General features: G+C 33.1%; 1 protein-coding gene and 1 pseudogene across 1 annotated transcript in view; both read right to left on the minus strand.

Moving 5' to 3' along the window:
• Window positions 1-768: 768 nt before the first annotated feature.
• Window positions 769-21,343, minus strand: part of RAP1B (RAP1B, member of RAS oncogene family) — a 40,105-nt gene continuing 19,530 nt past the window's right edge. Inside the window, exons 2-8 of the mRNA XM_016148470.2 lie at window positions 10,485-10,567; window positions 9,331-9,399; window positions 8,077-8,133; window positions 7,024-7,164; window positions 5,174-5,317; window positions 4,320-4,436; window positions 769-2,091 (exon numbers count right to left, since the gene is read on the minus strand). Of these exons, the coding sequence (XP_016003956.1) occupies window positions 4,350-4,436; window positions 5,174-5,317; window positions 7,024-7,164; window positions 8,077-8,133; window positions 9,331-9,399; window positions 10,485-10,541 (555 nt within the window). The 5' untranslated portion in view covers window positions 10,542-10,567 and the 3' untranslated portion in view covers window positions 769-2,091; window positions 4,320-4,349. The remainder of the gene's footprint in view (window positions 2,092-4,319; window positions 4,437-5,173; window positions 5,318-7,023; window positions 7,165-8,076; window positions 8,134-9,330; window positions 9,400-10,484; window positions 10,568-21,343) is intronic.
• LOC118614002 lies at window positions 19,206-19,324 on the minus strand (annotated as a pseudogene).

A 21,343-nucleotide genomic window follows, 5' to 3' on the forward strand; every position in this document is an offset into this window, starting at 1 on the left:
AGTAAATTGAAGTGATTTTAGTGTTCCACAATCCCACTTTTGGGGGGGTTTTCTCTCGATGGCTCTAAATAAAACCAGTTTTGCCAAAGGGAGTCTCTTAGGTAAGTAGGACTTCTGTGAAAACAAGCTTTCCTTTTTTTTTTTTTAGATACATGGAACCTTTAAATAAACGAATCTCTGCGAGTGAAATATATAAGGAATGAGACCCTTTTCTTCTTGAAAGACTTTAAATATCCCATTCAAATAGCATTGTATTGAGGGGATTAGTAGGCCCCCTAAATTAGATGGTACCACGAATTAATTGCTATGTTCCAGTGGCTGGCAAATCCTTACAAAGTTTGAGTTAAGATTTGTTTAGAAGTTTCAAAAAAGAACTGAATTACAGAATGCACAGACAAAGACATATCTGTTATCTAAAAAGAAAGTAGTACTTTGAGTCCACTTCATTCAAAAAGTTTTGTAATCATAATATTCAAACTTTATCCTGTATTTTTTAAAATTCCATAAGCATAACATCTGTTAAAGTACTTTAATTCTTCTCCTATGCTCAGAGCTACTGAACATTACCCAGAAGGCATATGTTCTTAAATAATTTGCTTGATTTACAAAATTCTTTCCCAAGGAAAAACTCAAAAAAGGTGATTATGTGGATATTCAAACAATACTAGGAAAAAAACGTGACATCTTTCACTCATCATTTCTGTACTTAATAAATTTGGCTTGCCCAAATGTTAAATTATGAAACCACACTACGTAAAATGCACCTAGTACATTGAAAAAGTTAAGCCTATATTTATTTACTAGCACTGTTAAACATTACAGAAAACACATTCAAGTGGCAAGTAATTATAATGCAAGCCCTTGCATGGCAATCCAAATTTATTGAACTACTGATGCTAAGTCATACAAAATTGCACCACTTTAATTAAGGCTTTTAGTTTACATTTGGCCACCTCAAAGTAGTTGTAACATTAGGTTGGTCAATTTAAATACTGTGGCTCCCTGTTGGATAGACACACAATCTTTACACCCAAACGTTAATGCATACAAAGCAACAAGGCATTGTTAAATAAAACAGCAATAGGTACTGCAAATTCGGCCTTGTGACCAATTACACATGATTAAAATTACTTCCCACATTCACATCCACAGTACTCGTCCACCATTTAACATCTCAACCAAAACGTTACACATGTGAAACAATCACTAACAGGCAAAAATACTAAACCTGTATATTTGGTATTGCAAATACACTTATGCATGAGCAAGCAAGGGATTCACAGTGAGAATCTACAGCTGCAGAAGCCTGAAAATGATTTACAAAAATTGTTAAATCATTAAAAAATTGTTTGAAAATATACACTTCTTGTTGTAGACCCCCACTGTACACACAACTATAAACATTGTTCCCTATGTAAACAAAAAGGAAACATATAATAAGAGATTTGAAAAGTCTGGACATTTCCTTCCCAACAGATATTAAAGGCAACGTCTTTAACCTAAGACATTATACTGAAAGGACTATCATATTTTAAAGACAAGATCACTGTCTCCACAGGTTTTTTAAAAATTAAAAAAACTATATAGCTGTGTTAATCAAAGCGCTTATTTGTACAATACAATGATAATGACCTCGAATTTCTTAAAAAAAATTACAATAAGCTACAAGTATCAAAGAAGCAAAGTTATCTGGAGTAGTCTATATAGGAGCTCTTTGGACTTTCTTTTATTATGCTAAAATAGTGGTGCTTTTAGGATTTACATTATTGTACTCTCCAATACAAAGTATGGGGTGTGTTAAAGTATACAGTACACCATTTTCATACATGTACAACATTGGTGGATGAAAAATGTCTCTTAGCAGTAATACTGGATTGTAGCCTCTGGTTTTACCAGCTGCATACTCTAGAACTATTATGTAAGTAAAAATCTCTCTTGTGATACTGGAAAGGGATTAGAATGTGCAAACTGATGTAGTAGCTTTCATCCGCCTCTTAAAGGGTACCACCACAGAAAGTCCATTTAAGATGTTGGTAGGTTTAACAAAGTTGGAATGCTGGCACTGTTGAATTGGGCAACAATTCCTCAGACCTGTTGAAAAGAAAAAAAAAAAATGAAAACATGGGTTAAAAATAAATAGCACACTAAAGATCCAAAAGAACACATTAAGAGCAGTGTGAAAGTGTCAGAAATGAATATAATTCAGGCTCTTGTCCTTGTCATTACATTAATGACAGTGTTCCACAATTCACAGCAAAGCAAAGCATGGGTAGACATTTTCATTTTTTTGGAATGACTTCATCATGACTTCTGCTGCCTTCTTGAAACTCAGTCAAATAAGTTTTTAGTTATAAAAAGGGAATGTAGCTCCGTGCAAATTTCTGTGTATTACTTTCCAAAGATTAAAAGTGGGGGAACAAAAAACTCACATTAGAATTTTAGGTCAGGCCAACTTTATTAGAATTATGATTAAAAGACAGACAGCAATATTAACAAAATGGGTGTTCCTGTGTTTACAATCCTAGAATTATATCATGAATACAGAGTGCACATCTCACCAGGGTTTCTAGTATCAGAAAATCAAGACCTTTCTTCCTTACTTTTCCAATAAGAGTGGCTAAAAAGCTGGTTCAGAGAAGCTGACAAAACAGAATTTATTTCATGATGGCTCTTTACAGTCAACAGTTATGTACTTTCTAATTTCATGTTTAAACTGATTCTATCAACTTTTAGATATTATGTCATTAAAAGTTGGTATGATACTAAAATCATATAATAGTAAACTTAAAAAAATTGTGGGATGACGCAAATAAAATAAAATCAGAATTCACTGTCTGCCCAATGTTTACTTTAGATGACTTTCTGCATACATGCCTGGGCTAAAACAGTTTCCTTTTTTACTGTTTTTCTGATGATTGGACTTATTGCACGTTCCAGAAACATTGTTATATGTATGTGGCTACTGAAATAATTTTCAGAAATGCCTTGAACTTTAATCCCTCATTTAGAGTCTGAATGAGTTCACTAAATTTCCTAAATCCTAGCAGACTGATTTTAGCAAACTGGAAAGGACAGATGGGAATGTGTTAGCTCAGGGACATGTGTGCTAATAATGGGCATTTGGTCAGGAATGAGAGGATATCAGAAATGAGAGGATATCTCTCTAAACAGAAAGCCTTAAACAGAGAGTAGGGTCAAAAAACTAAAAAGACACAGGATCGGAGTGCTATGAGAATATAGAAAGCAGCAGAACCACAAACACCAAAAATATCTAAGGGTAAGAGTATAATAAAATATGGTTTAATGATAACTGAGTAGGAAAACATTATCACTGGTAACTAGTAGCAGCTAATAATTGAGGGTTTAATATATGCCAGGCTGATCTAATTGCTGATCTAACTCATTTAATATGATTGTTTTCAAAAACTATATAAAAATGTGATATGCTTAATTTTCATTCACTATCTAATTTCTGGGCTGTATTTGTGGTTCTCAGCCTGAGAACTTGTCATCCCCTACACAACTTCTACTTATGCTTTAGATGTCAGCTTAGGTGTCTCTTACTCCGACAGATTTTTCCTGGATCCAGAGTTCACATCTAACTGGTTTGGTGCTCCAGTTATATGTTCCTATAGCACAGTGACCAAGCAGGAACTGGGTAGCCAGTCCATGGCTCAAATTCTGAGCCATGGTACTCAGATTACTGAATTCAAATTCTGGCTCTCTATTTACTAACTGCAGGGCTTGAACAAGTAACAATATTTTTGTGCCTTAGTTCATTCATTGTAACATGGTAGTAACAATAGTTCCTGCCTCACAAGACTGTTACAAGAACTTAATTAATATATAGATAGTACTAAGAGTATTGGTATATGATAAATGTGTCTGGGGTACTTAATATCAGTACCACACTGGATTTATTCTATCATAGCATATATCCTATTTTACAATTGTTTTAACTCGTCCACAGACCTGAAGTAGCTTAAAGCAATGAAGAGGCAAAGACAGACTGACCTTGTTTATCACTGTATTATCAACACAAACCAGTGTCCTATTGGGGTACAAGTATATACTGGATGAACTTAATCTAGAATACTCATTTATTTGGAATAACTTACTTCTGACAATGATATGTAAGTGAAATAAGTCTTTCAATTACTAGGGTATCACACTAACTCATGGATATCTTTAGAAAGGAAGTAACCACTTCTTTTTTAGAACAAAAAAGTCTATATTGGCTTTCTTGACAAGAGTGCCCTAAATGAAGTTGAGGTTAAAAGAGGAAAGGGGGGAGGGGAGGAAAAGATAAATCAACATACCTGGCTCAGAGCTACAATTCATTTAGTATATTAAAGGAGCTGACATGATGACTTTTTGCGGGCCTTCCCAGGCACTGGAGTTTTTCTGTTAATTTGCCGCACTAGGTCATAAAAGATCTGCAAACATATTATTTTTAATTTACAGGAGAAAAAAAATCCAAAAATAAAAAAATAAAATGAAAAAATTTAAACTTTCCATGGATATAAATGAACCCCAGAAAGCAAATATTCTATTCAGTTACGAAATGAAGGGGGAAAAAAACCAGGTATTCTTGTAACTGCCAAGTTCTTTTCTGTTTTGTTTATTTTGTGGGAGGGCTAACATTTTTCTCCTTAAAATAAGTTCTAAGTTGAAGGAGTCACAGAGATCTTAATCTTAGTTCATTTAGAATATTTACTATCATCTAAAGAAAACAATCCTTTACTCTTCAAATCTTTTTGTGTATCCTTACAACATGACTTTAAATCCCTCTAGGCAAGAACCATACATGCCTTTCTGAATGTCTCTGTCTTTTATATAATATCCTTCATACATCTGAAGAATTAATCTGTTTTCCCCATCCCTATCATTTTCTGTCAAGCCTCCCTCTTTTCATGGTACGTTCTACTGTACCAGCATTTAATAAAGAGGCTAAAATGGTACTGCTGCTTATTATAAACATGTATATATTTATTATTATAAACATGTATGTATTATTATAAACATGTATATATTTAACTAAAGATTTCTGTCTATAAGATCAACAAAGCATCCTGAGTACATATTACCTTGGGGCTGTGTTAATACACATTATTTTCCATTAATTTTGAACACTGAATTCCAAATAGAGCTTTTAAAGGATATTTCACCATACCTCATTAACATTTATTTTTGATTTTGCAGAGGATTCTAAGAATGCACAGTTGTTCCATTGTCTTGCTAGATTCTGACCTTGTTCCTTTCCTACAACTCTTTCATCTTCCAAGTCACACTTATTACCAACCAGAATCATTGGAACCTAAAAGTTTATTTGTGAAGATAAACAAAAATAGGTAAATAAATAAGTGACATAAATTCATATCAAAAAAATTCTAAGAGTCAACTCTAAGGATTTTTTTATATTATGTCAGAGAAAAATACTAAATTAATAATGTATAATAAAATTTATGGTTAAACATGAAAGCCTTAATAATGCTAATTTAAGAACTTTTCATGTGAAAGATTTAGGAAAAAAGCTGTGATCTATTTAGAAAAGGGGAAATAAAACCCTTAAAATTACATCACAATGGACTTAGCTATTATAATAAGCAAAACACAAAACTTTTTTAAAAGGAAGTACAAAAGAGTGTTGCTGTGAAAAGCCAATATATTTCAAAATTTTAAATGTTTCTCTTAGAGATGTGAATCAACTTCAAGTTTTCTGGTTTCCTCACGTGTAACTTATCAAATAATTGTTCTCAATTTCATAACACAAAAAGCAGAAATTTGGAAAGTCCCTAAGGAAGAATTTTTAGTTTCTCATACAGTATACATTAAAATGCTAGGAAGTAATATCATGTTCATTTACTAAAGATGTAGGCCACATTAATTATATGTTTGGATACATGTGATATTTGTAGTGTTAAAAGGACACTCTGGAAAAATAATACTTATTTTGCAAAACTCTATTCATCATTTAGAGATTAACTTTCTAAAGAATTTTTGGAAAAAACCCCCAACTAAAAAATCAAGAATTTTGGCTTTTTAGAAACACGTATAGACTATTACCCTAATAAATAACTTTAATGTAAATGACAGAAGAAAACTACAGTAGTTGCTAGAGGTAGTAGAAAATAGATTTAGTAATTGAGAAATGCTCACTCAGAGTGTTTGTTGTAAATATGTACAGTCTTCCAAAGTTCTTGTTTTAGAAGTCCAAGAAATGGCAGCGTTTCCCAAAAGTGGCTCTGAACTCTCGTAATAGTTGATATAATTAAATTACAGAAAGTACAGTGATTTTAAAAGTGTGGTGCCCAGATCAGCAGCAGCACAACTTGTTAGAAATGCAAATTCTAGAGCCCTATCCCAGACCTACTGAATCAGAAACTCTGGGAGCAAGGCCTGGCAATCTGTTTTAACTAGCTTTACAGGTGATTTTGATGCAAGATCAATTTTGAGAAACATAACTAAATATAGAGTGATGAGGAATTAAAGTCATCCTTTTGAAGTTTCCTACAGGGATTAAACTCCATTATGGTGAACTCTGAAGGGGCATGTAAATTAACATTAGTCTAATATATTTGTTGGTTTCCTTTAAAAATTAGTTACTATGGTCTATCATAATTGCTTCAGACATGTTCATATGTGGCACTAATTCTTATTAAAAAGGCTCTTAATCTATCAGAAATATGGCAAATCAACATTTGCTCTATTAATAACATTTGCCACCCACATCTCTCCTTCCTCCCCACCAAAAGCATGATTTAAAAATAGGAAAGGTATAAAATTTATTTTAGACAAGGTAAGGGACAAGGATGGTGTTTCTTACTTTCCACATTATGTATATTTGAAATATGTATGAGTGTTAAAGATATATTTTTGCCTTTCAAAGAAAAAGCTTCTGAAAAACTAATCCCCCGAAATAAATCAACTTTAAACTGGATTTAAATACTAACTTTTAAGTTGGGTATCACTATAATAAGGGTTTAAAATAAAATATATTTATTTATTAGGAAGCCAGCTTACATCATCAGTATCTTTAACTCGAAGAATCTGTTCTCTCAGATCTTGTAAATCATTAAATGTGGACTGTGCTGTGATGGAATAAACTAATGCAAAGCCTTGTCCATTTTTCATGTACAAATCCCTCATTGCTGTAAATTGTTCCTAGAGTAGAAAGAAAGAATCATTAAAAAAATAACAATATTGTGAGTTAAGTGGACAATTTTCAAAGTCTAAGAGCTCAATGAAGAATATTACAGTATTATGTAACCTTTCTTTAAATTATAGTCTGTGTGGCAAGATGCTATTTGAAAAGTTGGTATTTCAAAAATTAAGTTTTTAATTTAAAAATGAATATCAAAGCAGATTTATATGCAATAAATATACTCAAGTGGTATGGAAATATCCTGTCTCTAAAAGCTACTCAAGGGTAGCCTTTTAATATACCACAATGGACAGGGCACCCAAATCGAATCCTCATTACTCATAGCTAGCTCACAGCGCTCTAGTTCTATGGGGTCCACCAGCATGCACACCTATCTTGCCATTTTCCCATACTTTTCCTCCTTCACTAGACTGTCACTTTTGAGGGTAAAAACACAGCCCATGGCACATAGCTGGTACTCAAACATTAGCTGAATGAATATAATATATCCAGAATAAATCTTCCCTTCAGATACTAGCTGGTTCATAAATACTTTGAAGGAGGAAAGATACCATTTGAAATGTTTCACCGAGGAATAAATATGTTATTTATGTAAATAAATAGGTAGACAAACAAACCCAAGTATTTGCCACATTATTTAAAATATGGTAATATATTTTGTTTTATAAGTACTAGTGAGACTATGAATATTCATCCATTTTTGTACTTATTTCTTCAATAATTGACCCATTGTAATTATAAAACACATACACAAAAAGCAGAATTTAAGAGAATAAGAAAAACGGCTTTAAGATTTAATGCAAGCAGCATTTTAAAATAAGCTTAGCTAATATATGTCTATAGAGTACTAGCATTTACAAGGTTAATATCGCACAAGTTGTGCATATATTTTGGTACTTTGTCTTACATACCGTTCCTGCAGTATCCAAGATTTCAAGCATACACTGTTGTGCATCTACTTCAACTTGCTGGGGAAAAAATTAAAACACGCCTTCATTTTTTTAATGTAAACAAAACGTAATCTACACAAGAGCTAATATGATATTTGAAACAAACACACAAAATTATAGAAACTCTAATCTCAAACAATACTTTAACAGGTGAAAAAATAGCTAGATAACCAAGGTCCACCATCTCCTAAATTGTATTAAGCGCAAAAACCATGTGTTCTGATTCAACACACAGATACCTACAAGAGCCAAGCTCAACATGAATTGCTCAGCACTTAATTCTGGAAAGGAAATGATTTTAAAATAGCTCAAAATAATATTAAAACCAGTAAAAGTTCGGATAATATCAGAAGTAATTCTATCTCAATTCTGCCATACTTTAGATATACCTACATTTCCATAGATAACCATATCCCTACCCCCTTCACTGTATTGATATAAAATTTCTAGTAGGAAGGAAGCAAAAGACAGCTATCAAATAAATTATTCATTTCTGTTACCCCTTTTCACTTAACATTTCCTAGGGAAAAAAGTAACTTAGAATTAGATGTGGAAATAAAAGTTACGTTGCCTCACAGCTGGCATGCAGGAAGGTGTTTCCCGTTTTTACGGTAAGCAGTGGACACAGAGTAGTGGGAACACTGTGGCTGCACAGCAGAGGGGTTGGGCTGGCTGCTTCATAAGGTGGAAGATAAATCTTCCAGTGACATTAACAACGTCTAAGTTTGATTGTCATGTTGTGTTAGTGGACACAGAAATAAAACTTTCCATTATGGGCAGTGCTACTTTCGTAAGGAATTATTAGCAGGAAGGTTAGGGAGACTTCTGTACTTACATCTTTAAGTTAAAAAAAAGGGAGCCTGAGAGTATTTAGTCTTTGGGGTGGGGGTACAGAACATGGAGCTACCACTTGACATAGATGGCCTCGCTCTCAAGTTTGTGTGTCAAATTACAATGTTGGGATCAAGATAAACTTAAAATTCTCAGAGAGAGAGGATGAGAGAGAGGGCCAAAGAGAGTGAGAGTGTTTAAGATTCTCATAAATCGGTAAATACGCTATGCCAGGCAATAAGGAAGTATGAACGTTCCCCACAAATTTGATAAATTAACTGTTTCTTCATCTTACTTTGTAAACATTCAATAATTATAAAACTAACAATGAGAATTTATATTTATAGTAAAGTCAAAAGCAAAAGCTCTTTTAAAATAGCATACCTTTCTATAAGAATCTTCTATCGTAGGATCATATTTTTCAACAAAAATTCCTTGAACAAACTGTACAGTCTGAAAAAAAATAACATACCACTATACGTGTAAAGAAGAGAACAAATTCAAATCTATACTTTTAAAACTATTAATTTCTCATAGGTCATTATGTCACTGATGAAAAAACACAACCACCACTATGAATTTGAATGTATGCATTTGGTGAGACTACCTTAGAAAGCTTCTTTTATTTTTTTTTTTAAATCAATAATCAATATGTTCTTTATTAGGTACTTCAAAATTTAGAGATAATATGTTTAAAAATTTTTAAATGTCTCTAGTTTCAGTCTTAAGGGTATACATTTGAATTTTTATTAGAAAGTGGCTAATTATTTTTTGTATACACACTGCACTCAAGACACCTTCCCATCACTTTGGATACAATTACAACTGAATAAGCAGCACATGCCTTATTGTACATGTTTCTCAGGTTGATCCAAGGATGTCAAGTTCTGTGCTAGGTGGTCACTCTAAGTGGCCAAGTTTGATAAGATGGCTGATCTTATTGTGGGGCTTTCTTAAACTCTGAACTATTAATCATCAAGTTATTTTCCCTAAGTTTCTTCCCTTCCTCACCTACCACTGAGTTGTGTTTTTTTTTTCTTGCTATACTATTTCTTGACATAGAAAAAATGACTTGCTATAATAATGTAAGAACTGGAGAGTCAAAGGTAATATTTGAACAAGTGTTTTAAAATAAGCTTTATTTAATATTTTCTAGCATAAAAAACATATATGATAAGCCAGCTCTCAACGAGAAAGATGAAACTTCATTCCTATCAGGCTCTGAAATGAAGACAGAAACACATTCATATGCTCCTACCTCTGTGCTTAGCTCAAACTGTATTCTGGCATGTCTCACGTTGGTCTCGAACCAATGTTCTAGAGAGAATATGATCTACCAAGATACAACTAAAAGTTGACTTAAATTACAAGAAAAATATTATACTGCTTCTAAAATCACTATGAGATTTCATTTTAACAAATAAATGAAAACAAATAATCAAAACCTAAAACTTAAAAGAGAAAAAGAAATGTCTTGGGTGGTGGTGGTGGTGGTGTGTGTGTACACACACAGCTTAGGTATAGTCAGATAGACTTACCAGAGCAGATTTTCCAACGCCTCCTGAGCCAAGAACGACTAGCTTATATTCACGCATGGTGCAAACTTGTCAAAAGCTAGTACCTTATTAAAGAAAAGAAAAAACGAATTCTTAATATCTTTGTATTTATGTGCTTCTTATTTATAAGACATTCAAGCAAGTAGATTTATTTAAAATGATTACTATACCATATTAAATGGAGCATTCCACAAACAAGAATGCTACTGGTAGAGCTCTAACACATCAGAAGTAAAAAGAAACTGCAGAATTACAGACATGACTTCTAGCCACATCCTAAATTCAATTAGAATAAAATATTTGCTCTATTAAGAAAAAAAAAAAAAGAGGGGAGGAGGCTGAAGAACAGCATGAAGGGGGGTAGTCTACTGATTACAAGATGACAAGATGTTAGAGATAGACATGTTTAATGCCCCTTTCCTTAACCACCTGGAACCTTGAGTAAGTTGAGTGCCTACTAAATAAGTACAGGGCTATACCAAATGAAAAAAAAAAATCCTTCCTTCATTTAGCTAATAGTCTAGAAAGATGAGTAGGATAGGGCAGGGGTCTGTAAACAAATCCAGTCCACTACCTACTTTTGTACATAAAGTTTTATTAAGTATAGCCATGCCCATTCATTTGTGTATTGTCTGTGGTTCCTATCTTGCTGTAATGACAGAGTGAGGAAGTTATAGTAGGGGACATCTGGTCTGCAAAACCCAAAATATTTACTGTGGCATTTACAGGAGAAAAAAAAAAGTGCCAACCCTTGAGATACATAAATGGTAAATAAGTTAGTACAGAAGGCAGGCCAAATATCTATTAACTGAAGTGGGGGGTGGGGTGCCTAAAGAATCTGAAAATGGTCAGGAATCAGAGGCAGAACTGAAGAGATGAATGCCCTGGCAGATAAACTCCACTAAGTGTTCACTATCATGAAATACTGGAAATCAATATAAAATAAAACCAAAAAGGAGCAACTCTACCAAGGCTTATCATTATAGAATTTCAGCATACTAAGGACAGAGAAAGAAGATCCTTAAACATTTCCAGGGTTGGGCATAATATGAGAATATAAAGTTCTTATGTTCTGAGAAAAAAATAACTGGTCAGTGGCCACAATACCAAAGTAGCCACTAGAACAGGTTTTAAACCTTCTTAATTAAGAAGTGACAAATCTTTAGTCATAGTATCAACTAACTAGCAGAACTGGCTTAAACACATTTAATCAACCAATAACCATTTGTTTCAGTGAATATATCTCTGTAAATCAGCCAATTATCGACAGCCCCTTACATCTGAAAATCAGTCAATCGAGAATGGCTTCACTTTGGTGTATTTCTTTGTGTTAAATCTATATGTTCTCTCCTTCCAGCCAATACTTAGAAAAAACGTCCTGTATTTCACCCATTTCTCCATGCAATTCGTTTATTTCTCCTTAGAACGCCATGTTTAATGCCATGGACTTCCTTTCAAAACATTTTTCTTCACTTCTGCCTTTAAATCTACTATATTTTTTTCTCTTCCTGAATGGGGACCCCCCCAAACCCACAAAAAGTTCATTTCTATTATCAGTGTCATGTAGACATTACCTAACCACATAGATCTATAATGATCTATTTGAGAAATATTATTTAAAAAACTTAGGGTTCTAATTAAAGATGCCTCCAAATTTATGTTTCTGAACCCAACAGAGGGAATGTGGTAACTTTGGAATTTCCTAAACATCCCAAAGAGCAAACCAACTACTTCAACATGAGTGAGACTTATCTCCCTGCAGTTTTTTTATCCTTTAGAGTCCTGGGCTGTGCCACTTTTTGATGACTTCTCAGCCATTTGTCTTTATCTACAAATTATGCCAACCAATCAACAATTGTTTTGCTTGAGTGACAGTGCTTCTACAGTAGACATTAAATCACTCTTGCATTTGAAAGTTTGTCTATTTTTGAACTCTAATTCCCCCAAACCATGTATGACCAGTAGTCTGCTTTGCTCAGAGGAGGCGGTGTCTGACTGGGATAGCTTTTCCTTAAGTAATCAAAAACTTCAGCTGTGTGTGTTTTTAAAATTAATTTCACTTAGCATGATTATCTCAAGATCCATTCATGTTGCAAATGGCAGTATTTCATCTCTTCTTATGGCTGAGTAATATTCCATTGTATATATGTACCACAGCTTCTTTAGACAATCATTTATATCGTAGGACACTTTGGTTGTTTCCATGTCCTGCCACTATGAATAATGCTGCTATGAATGTTGGTGTGCAAATATCTTTTTGGATATGAGTTTTCAAGTCTCTGGGGTAACTACTCAGTAGAGGGATTGCTGGGTCATATGGTAGATCAATTCTTAGTTTTCTGAGGAACCGCCACACTGTTTTCCATAGTGGCGGTACCAATTTGCAGTACCACCAGCAGCGTATGAGGGTTAGCTTTGTGGTTTTTGTTTAAGATATTGAATGGTGTCTCTCATTCTTTGATAGTTAACCCAAGACCTCATTTGACATCATTCCAAATGATGCCCTTTGGCAAACAAGTGTACTGAATGGGCTGCTTATGATAAACTTGTTTGTTTTTTAAGTTTGCTATCAGATGAGTCAGTCTCAGTAATGATGGGAGCTCCAATTGGTTCACTGAGCTTACACTGCTGAATTTATTTTGTTATCCTAGGATTTGCACCAAATAGGTCTTTGTATAAGGCAATTAGGCCTTTTGGTTCTGGCCTGGAGGTATGCTATTTGGTAAATATTTTTGCCATTAATTTAATTCTTCAGCTACTTGATTTGCTTTTGTTCATCTATTCATGCAAAATTTTGTCTCATGTTTTTTGTTTTATCTTGGACAGTTTTGTTTCCATTCACTGAATAAGTGAGTGCTCCATTTGACATGGATGGCACTGCCCTGATAAGCCTCCAGTCCAATTCAGACTAGCCCCAAGTACTACAGGTTGAAGATGAGTAAAACCAGGGACCAATTCAAGCAAAAGGTAAGGGAGTGTCAAAGTTCACATTGAGTCACAAAGTCTTCATGGTGGCATATTATAAGGTCAAAAACTGTGGGATTGTTGATTATGTAGCTCCTTTCTAATCTCTACTTGGTCAGAGAACCTGAGAATCTATTTGTAAGACACACCTGTTAAAATTTTTTTTTAAAAAATCACCCTTATATCATTTTTATTTGGGAATTATTTATATCCAGTAAAACAAGCCAATCTTAGGCATTACAGTTAAAAGAGTTTTTACATATGCTCATATCCTTGCAACCACAAACACCTAATTACAATGTAAAACACTTCAATGACCCAGAAAGTTCCCAGTGTGCCTCTTCCCAGGAAATTACCATGACACTATTTTTCTTAACTCTAGTGATCTCTTATTTGTCAAAGCCAAAACATTCTCTAGGAAGAAATTCTGTGTCTTTTATTAACTTCCAATATAATCCTGACTCTTATACTTAAACTGGTAAATGACAAAAACTGTGACTTAACAAGTGTGACTTTAACGAGTGTGACTTAACAACTGGACTTATGGCTAACCTTTGAAATATCAAAATTAATACCTTAAGAGGAACTTTAACTATAAAAAAATTATGGGACAAAATAACATTCAATAATTAACTTCTATAATCAGAACCCTAAGGCCTCAAAATATAACCAATATAGTCTCTATTTCTCTCTAGCTCAAACCTTTGGAAATCTACCCTTGAATTATTCTATATAGACTACCTACAAAATCCTTCCTTTTATTTTGCTCCTTCTCCTTACCTCTGCCTGACATAAACTATATTTCTTGAGGGTCTCTCAGCAAAGGAGCAATTATACTAAACAATAAGCAGACCCTTTAATTGCTAAAGTAGAAGGCAGAGCTATAAAAACTGAATTTAAACACTGGTCTAGAATTTAAAGTTATGTTTAAGGATTTTTCTTAATCTGAAGAAGTCTGATAGAACTTTGTTGAAGAATTCCAACTTAATTACTAATTACTTAACTTCCTCATAAAGGAAAATGGTTAAAAGTAGCAGGATAAAAAAGACCAGATTCAAATACCTTAAAAAGAACTGACCTTAGAGAACAAGAATCTATTTAGAAAATATACTATAAGTCTTTCTTAGGGGTAGATTGGTAAAGATTTAAAGTTGTACACAAAATAAAAATGACTTGGTAGAAAACAAAATTAAAGTTGACTTTAGGAAACTTAAATATTCTGTGGTAGATCCTATAGCTAAAGTAAAGGGAGTGATGTCCCTTCTTCCTGTAAATGGGCTCAGACTTGAATAGAAAACTTAAAATGGAAAGTTGTTAATTTAGAAAATACATAATTGCAGAGCATTTCAGAGACCCTCACAAAGTAAACGAGCTAGAAATAAAAACTAAACCAAAAGTTCCTTGTTTTCTAAGAAATAGGAGCCTATGGTTGAGGGCACCTGTACCTACTGCAAGGAGAAGAGCCACAGGAAGAACCAAAGTCCCATGTTTACTAAGAAATGGAAGTACAAAGATCCTGTATCTGTCCTGTAATGCTACTCCAAGGAAACATGAGTACCCAACAATTCCCTGCCCTTTCTCTACTGGAGGTGGGAGTGGACTGACCAGAGAATCAACAAAGAAATATTTTAGGGTGATAGAAGTGTTCTAAAACTGGTTGTAGTGTTAACTGTACAACTGTATAATGTTACTAAAATCCCAAAACAAAAACACTGGCATACCTGACTGAATTAACATAAAAATTACCATTTGATTATATAAAGTAAACATTTATGGGAATTGCATATCTTAATGAGATGGTTGGGACCCTTTTTACCAGTTGCTTCATTTATTGTTGCTAGAATGAGTCACATTCACTCATATTATTGCTTCTATCAGTAATTTGTTCCTTCTATTTTTTAATATTGATAAAAAATATACCCACTGCATTGATACATGACATTTTATCCATTCGTCAGCTGGTAGACACTTGGATTGTTTTCAGTTTGTGGATATTATAGATAATGCTTATCAAAATTTATTTTAATTTTAGTAACTCAACAAAGAATTTTTACCACAGAACCCAAACTCCATAGGAAATTGAAAACAATTCACATTTTGAAGTAGAGAAATATAAGAGGAGCCAGCAATAGACTTTTAAATGTAAAAACATAGTGACAACTATGTTAAACACATCTAATTCGCCAATAAGCTTCCTAACAAGTAACACTGATAAGGAAATACAACTAAGCATAGCCATTATTTCTAATTTTTTACCAGTATTTCCTTATGTGGAGCACACAATGACAATATTTCAATTTAAATCCTGATAAATACCAATGGGGTATTTTTTCCTTAAAAAAAGTCTAACAGTACGATAGCCAAGATCTAAACTAATATTGACTTTCCGTGCTTTCTACCACACCAGCTTTGAAAAATTGTTTACAGATTCTTAGACTGAGATTAAAAAATGAATTTCATTGTGAATGCCAACTCTGAGTGGCAACGGACACTAGTTCTGTAGGATTGGGTGGTTGCATCTAGTTTTAGCAAAAAAGACAATTCTAACCAGTAAGTAATGTCTATCACTGGCTTGTTAGGGGGGAGTAGAGAAGAAAGTGATGGCACTGGTATATTTGTGAGCTGTTGGCCGGACCTTGCTGTACAAGTGTTCTTAACTTGAAGCCCATGAATAAGCATTTGGGCATCTGTGAATTCCCAAAATTTCATGCACAATTTTAAGATGGAGAGAATTAGAATTTCACTAGGATTTGTGATAACTACTGTTTAAGGCATTGAGAAGAACTGTTCTCCTTCACTGATCTCCAAAGAGGGGCAATTTTGACAACATAACATAGTGGTTTCACAACACCGAAGTTTCAAATCCTGGTTTTGTATAATCTCAAGCAGTCATGAAAACTTTCAGAGCTTCTCTTTCCTTACAGGGAAAACGGAGACAGTAATACATTTGATAAGGTTGCGAGACAGATATGCAAGAATGTAAACTCCACAGAAACAGGCATTTTTGTTTGTTTATTCATCACTAGATCCTCAGAACCTGAAATAGTACCTGGTATATATATAGTATGTGCTCAATTAATTAAGGAATGACATGTAATTTTCTTTAAGAGGCCTGGCATCTTGCACATATTAACAAAGTTCTGTGTAAAGTATAAAAGATAGTTTTAAAAAAAAATAATAATAATGATAATAATAATAATAGCAGCAATGGTCTGAGCTACCTACCACTTAATACGGTGTTACAAAACTGATCCCACAGTTGAGGATCACTGCTCTACCCTTTTACCTACTGGTTCAATAAAACATATAATGCAAGTGGAGACTACTGTCCAGCATTAGTCTGATTTAGAAAGTTTCTTCTAGGTAAGTGAAGAGATACAATGTATAAGTTAAAGCTATTTTTCAACCATACATAGGTTTCTATTCTTATTTCAGTCTTCCTGTTACTCACTGCAACCAGTTTAGAATATGTTAAAATCAACTAAACTATAAATCTTTAGCTGTAGACTCCAAGGCTTACTACTATATTCAGCTGAACACATTTTAATATCTCTGAAATTGGAATGTGCCTTACAGTAACCTCCTACATCAACACAAAAGCAAAAGGTTAAGTACATATTAGTATTTTGAATCATTTAAAAACATAGTTTAGGCAGAAAGAATGGGAAATAATCTTCTTGTAAGTCTTAAAAAAAACATAACCACACAAAAATCTTATAATGCTGGTATTTTCTCTGACCCTGCCTATTAATCACACAAGCAATGATTTATTGTGCCACGAGTTAAACAGGCTGCAATTCTGACAGTCCAAGGAAAATCTGTTACTACTTTAGAAGCAGTGAGAAAATCTTGAGATTGTAAAACAAAACGAATTTTAATTTTCTTGAACTTAAAAAATATACATGTTAGGTGGTGGGATTACATTTCTTTTATTGGTTATGATTTTCCTGACAGTTTTAGTATTAATAAACAGTAAATTTGTAAAACACATACATGAAAATTAAAAACTGAAGGTAAAAGAGTTGTGAAGTTGTCTTGTAATTATTATCATGTTATAATTTAAGAATGTTGATAATTATTGGCATTTTAAAAAAATGGCCACTAGAAACTGAAAAAATACCAGTTTAGCCATTCGACTCAGAAAGAATTATAAAATATTAACAGGATAGAAAAAAAGCTATGTTTTAGATAAATAATATAGTTCTGATGGTGACAGCACATGTTTAAAGAAAACAGGCAAGCTTAAAAGAACCAATTAAAATTCCTTTGATACTATTTTTAAACCTTAATAACTGTATGCCTTTTTTTTTCTTCAAAGAGCCAAGAGATACCTAACTACTAAAAATTATAAAATTAAACATTATTTTAAGTGCTTTATGGAAAAAATATTCTAAACTATATAAATACTAACATTTTAAACATGTCCCTTCTTATGTCAAAGCAGCATGTCTTTGTCATATTTATTTGCATGTCAAGAAGTCTACCTAGAAACAAAAGACGAATAGGGTGGCAAAGGATTTAAGTAGTACTTTAACTGGCATGCCACAAGTAAATAATTGTATTGAAAAGCTTGCTGGTTTGCAATATCTTCTTATACATCAGCAGAAATCACTGATTAACAGCCCCTCCCAAGATATTAAATAAAATTAGGGTATGTGGTATTAGAAATTAACAGAGTTCTGACCATTACATATTATTGCCATGAACTGCCATTTAAAGAGATGGGAAGACCAATTAAAACTATTTTATAATCAACTAAAAACTTGATATTCAAATTTTAACAACCTTCAAGAAGTTATGACAATACTATCCGAAAGTGTTAAATGAATATGTGTGCGCAATAGGGGATGACCTTGGTTAAACATTTTGCCAAAAATTATAGCGCTATCGGTCAACTGTAAAACGTTCTAGCTTTAATTTCCAGTACAGGTGATGGGATTTCATTGGTTTACATATGCTCTCTTTTATGGTATTCCTTGTAAATAACAGCACTTGTATGTAAAAACTGGATGCAGTTTGGAAGTTATTGTAAAATTAAGAATCGCTAATTAACAATGACTATATGTTAATATGCAAATACAGCATTACTTGAATCAAGCTTTAATCTCTGAACTCACAAATGACATTAACTCTTTAATTAACGAGAGGCTCCTAGATTCCCATTTTCTTTGAGTGGTTAAACAAGCAAGAATAAAGCATACATGCAAAAATGAATTTAGGAGTGTTATCAATAGTGCTACTGCTCACTTATGTTATACTTCATCAGCAAGAAAGTACAACTTCTATGACAAGCAGGCACTTACACAATTATAAATACGAAGCATGATTCACACTGCTTCTCTAGCAATCTAAAGATTATAGATGAAGAAAATCAATTAAATATGTAAAAAACTATCAAAACACTGAAAATTCCACTACTGTTAAAACTGGCAACATTTTCAACACTACTTTTTCAAATGCATAAATACTTCTGCTACTTATCTTTGAATAAAATTTTTTGGTAATTTTAAGTATTATATGTCATTTACATTTAAAGATTCTTAATTTTAGTCATTTACATAGAGCCCCTAAAATTTGTGTGACTACAACCGACTCTCAATCATAGTAACTGATAGCTCTTATACTTTCGGTATTACCTGCAAAATTCTTGGTGGGTACTCTATTCATTAATTTAAAAGGTTGTTTGATTACTGCCTTCTACAACTTTCTTTTTCTTTCTTTCTTTCTTTTTTTTTTTAACACCTACAGCACCTGGTCTTTTTAGATGGTCTCCCATCCAAGTACCAACCAGGCTCGATCCTGCTTAACTTCCGAGATGAGATGGAATCGGACACATGCAGGGTGGCATGGCTGTAGTTCTACAACTTTCTTAATTTACTGTACAGACTTAGCTTTCCTTGCATTGGTTCATTTTCTCAACTTAAAAAGTTGTTTAGTTCCAGTCTCAAAGAAAATCATAGCAAAGACATGGAAAGACAAAACAAAACCTCCTACAGCTCCTTCCAAATCAGGTTTCAGTAGCTGCTTCATAATTACTTGAAATGGAAGTTGAAAAAAGCAGAAACAATCATATTCTACATTAAGTTCAGTAAACTTATCTAAGACAATATTCCATTAATAATAAATTGGTATTTTCACAAAAACAAAATAATAATGGATGCTATGATACTGAACAGAAAATTCTGAAGAGGTATGAGTCAAAGGAAATAAAAACCATGAAGTTTTAGTCTAAAATGTATTTCTATGTAAAAGCACACAATGAAAAGCAAATAGCTAATTCAATTATCTATCATTCTGAATTACATATATTTTTCACTAATAAGTCCGGAGACATATTCAACTTGAGATACTACTGCCTCTACTTATGAATTATAAGAGTAATTATGAAAATCACTGGGGAAGTAAAAAAGCATAACGAAATGATAAACTGATGTATTTAAAAAAACTTCTGGTTATTTACTTGGTGTTGACATTTTTTGAGGATCGACTGTCATCCAAAAATTGTGCTAGAACCTGAGGATTAAAAAAGGAATTCTAACAAACAGTATCTTTTATCAAGATTACTGTGATATAGCATTCAATAGTCAACTTCAATATATACTGAGTGCCTACTACATACTAGGCACTGCTCTAGGCAATGGGAATAAAACAGTGAACAAATGACCTATCTTGAAAATTATAATCTGGGGGTGGGAAACAAATAAAATCAATATAAAATGTTAGATGTGATAAGCACTATGGAGGAAAAAATAAAGCAAGGTAAGAGAATTTGTGTAGGAATGTAGGGCTTGTTTTACACAGGGTGGTTATAGAGGACTTCTGTTAAGACGAAAATAATACATGGCTTGGTACCAAAGAGTCTTTTCTCAATGGAATTATATTAAATTCTGTTTCCAACAAAAGGCTCTTCCATTAGGCTTTGTTCTGTTTAGTATTTTTAAATCAACATCTCTGGTGGAGTGATGTGCCAATTAAATTGTGGCTGAAGTTAAATTTGGATTTGGAAGAGTCATAGAGATTTGTCTAGGATCCACTGGACAGCTCATGGCAACAAAACAAAGGAATTAAGAAAACGTACTAACCTAGCAACAAAATTTGTAACCAAGGTTATCTTGAAAGTGCCTGAATCAAGATTATCTTGAAAAGCAAAGAAATTGAGTCATTTGTTTTTTTGAAATGGTGGATCTATGTTGAGATGAAATAAAACAATCTTATATTTTAGAAGATGAAAGCAAATAACCAATTGACATTTTTAGAGACTTAACCAAGTGCAATCAATTCATTATCAATAAAGAAAGAAGCCAAACTTACTTTTTCCTTATACACATGAAATTAGGAAATAAGAAGACCTACAATGGGCTATCTGTGCAGTTTACCAGAGGGTTGCCACTTATTTCTAGGTTTGCGTCTTAATCTGAAAAACATGGACAATGATACTGATTTCACAGAGCTGATGGACAGATTAAATAAGAATGTATGTAGTCTATAAAAGCCTTAAGTGTCAGTCATTACCATCATCAACTAGATGCACTTATTTATTTTGGTGTCCTCTATTTAGTCTAGAAAGGTTTGTTGAATAAAAGACTGACTAGCTAAAGACTAATAATTCATTTCCAGCATAGAAAAGAATGATTTAGATTTTTAAAAGACCACTAACAAGTTAATTTTTTATAGGTAAATTGCCATTTAAGTTCACATCAATTATTGACAGATGTCACAAATCCCAAATGAAAATGAACCACACAAATTTGGCATAAAAAATAGTTCTCATACGTGCCTTGTAGAGGAATTATAATTCCAGTAGAAAAAATACCCTACAGCAGGAACAGTGTCAAAACCATCAACTTTTGAGTTCCAGAGACAGCCCTTTCAACCTC

Source organism: Rousettus aegyptiacus, unplaced genomic scaffold (assembly GCF_014176215.1).
Source record: "Rousettus aegyptiacus isolate mRouAeg1 unplaced genomic scaffold, mRouAeg1.p scaffold_m13_p_2, whole genome shotgun sequence".
Classification (NCBI taxonomy): domain Eukaryota; kingdom Metazoa; phylum Chordata; class Mammalia; order Chiroptera; family Pteropodidae; genus Rousettus; species Rousettus aegyptiacus.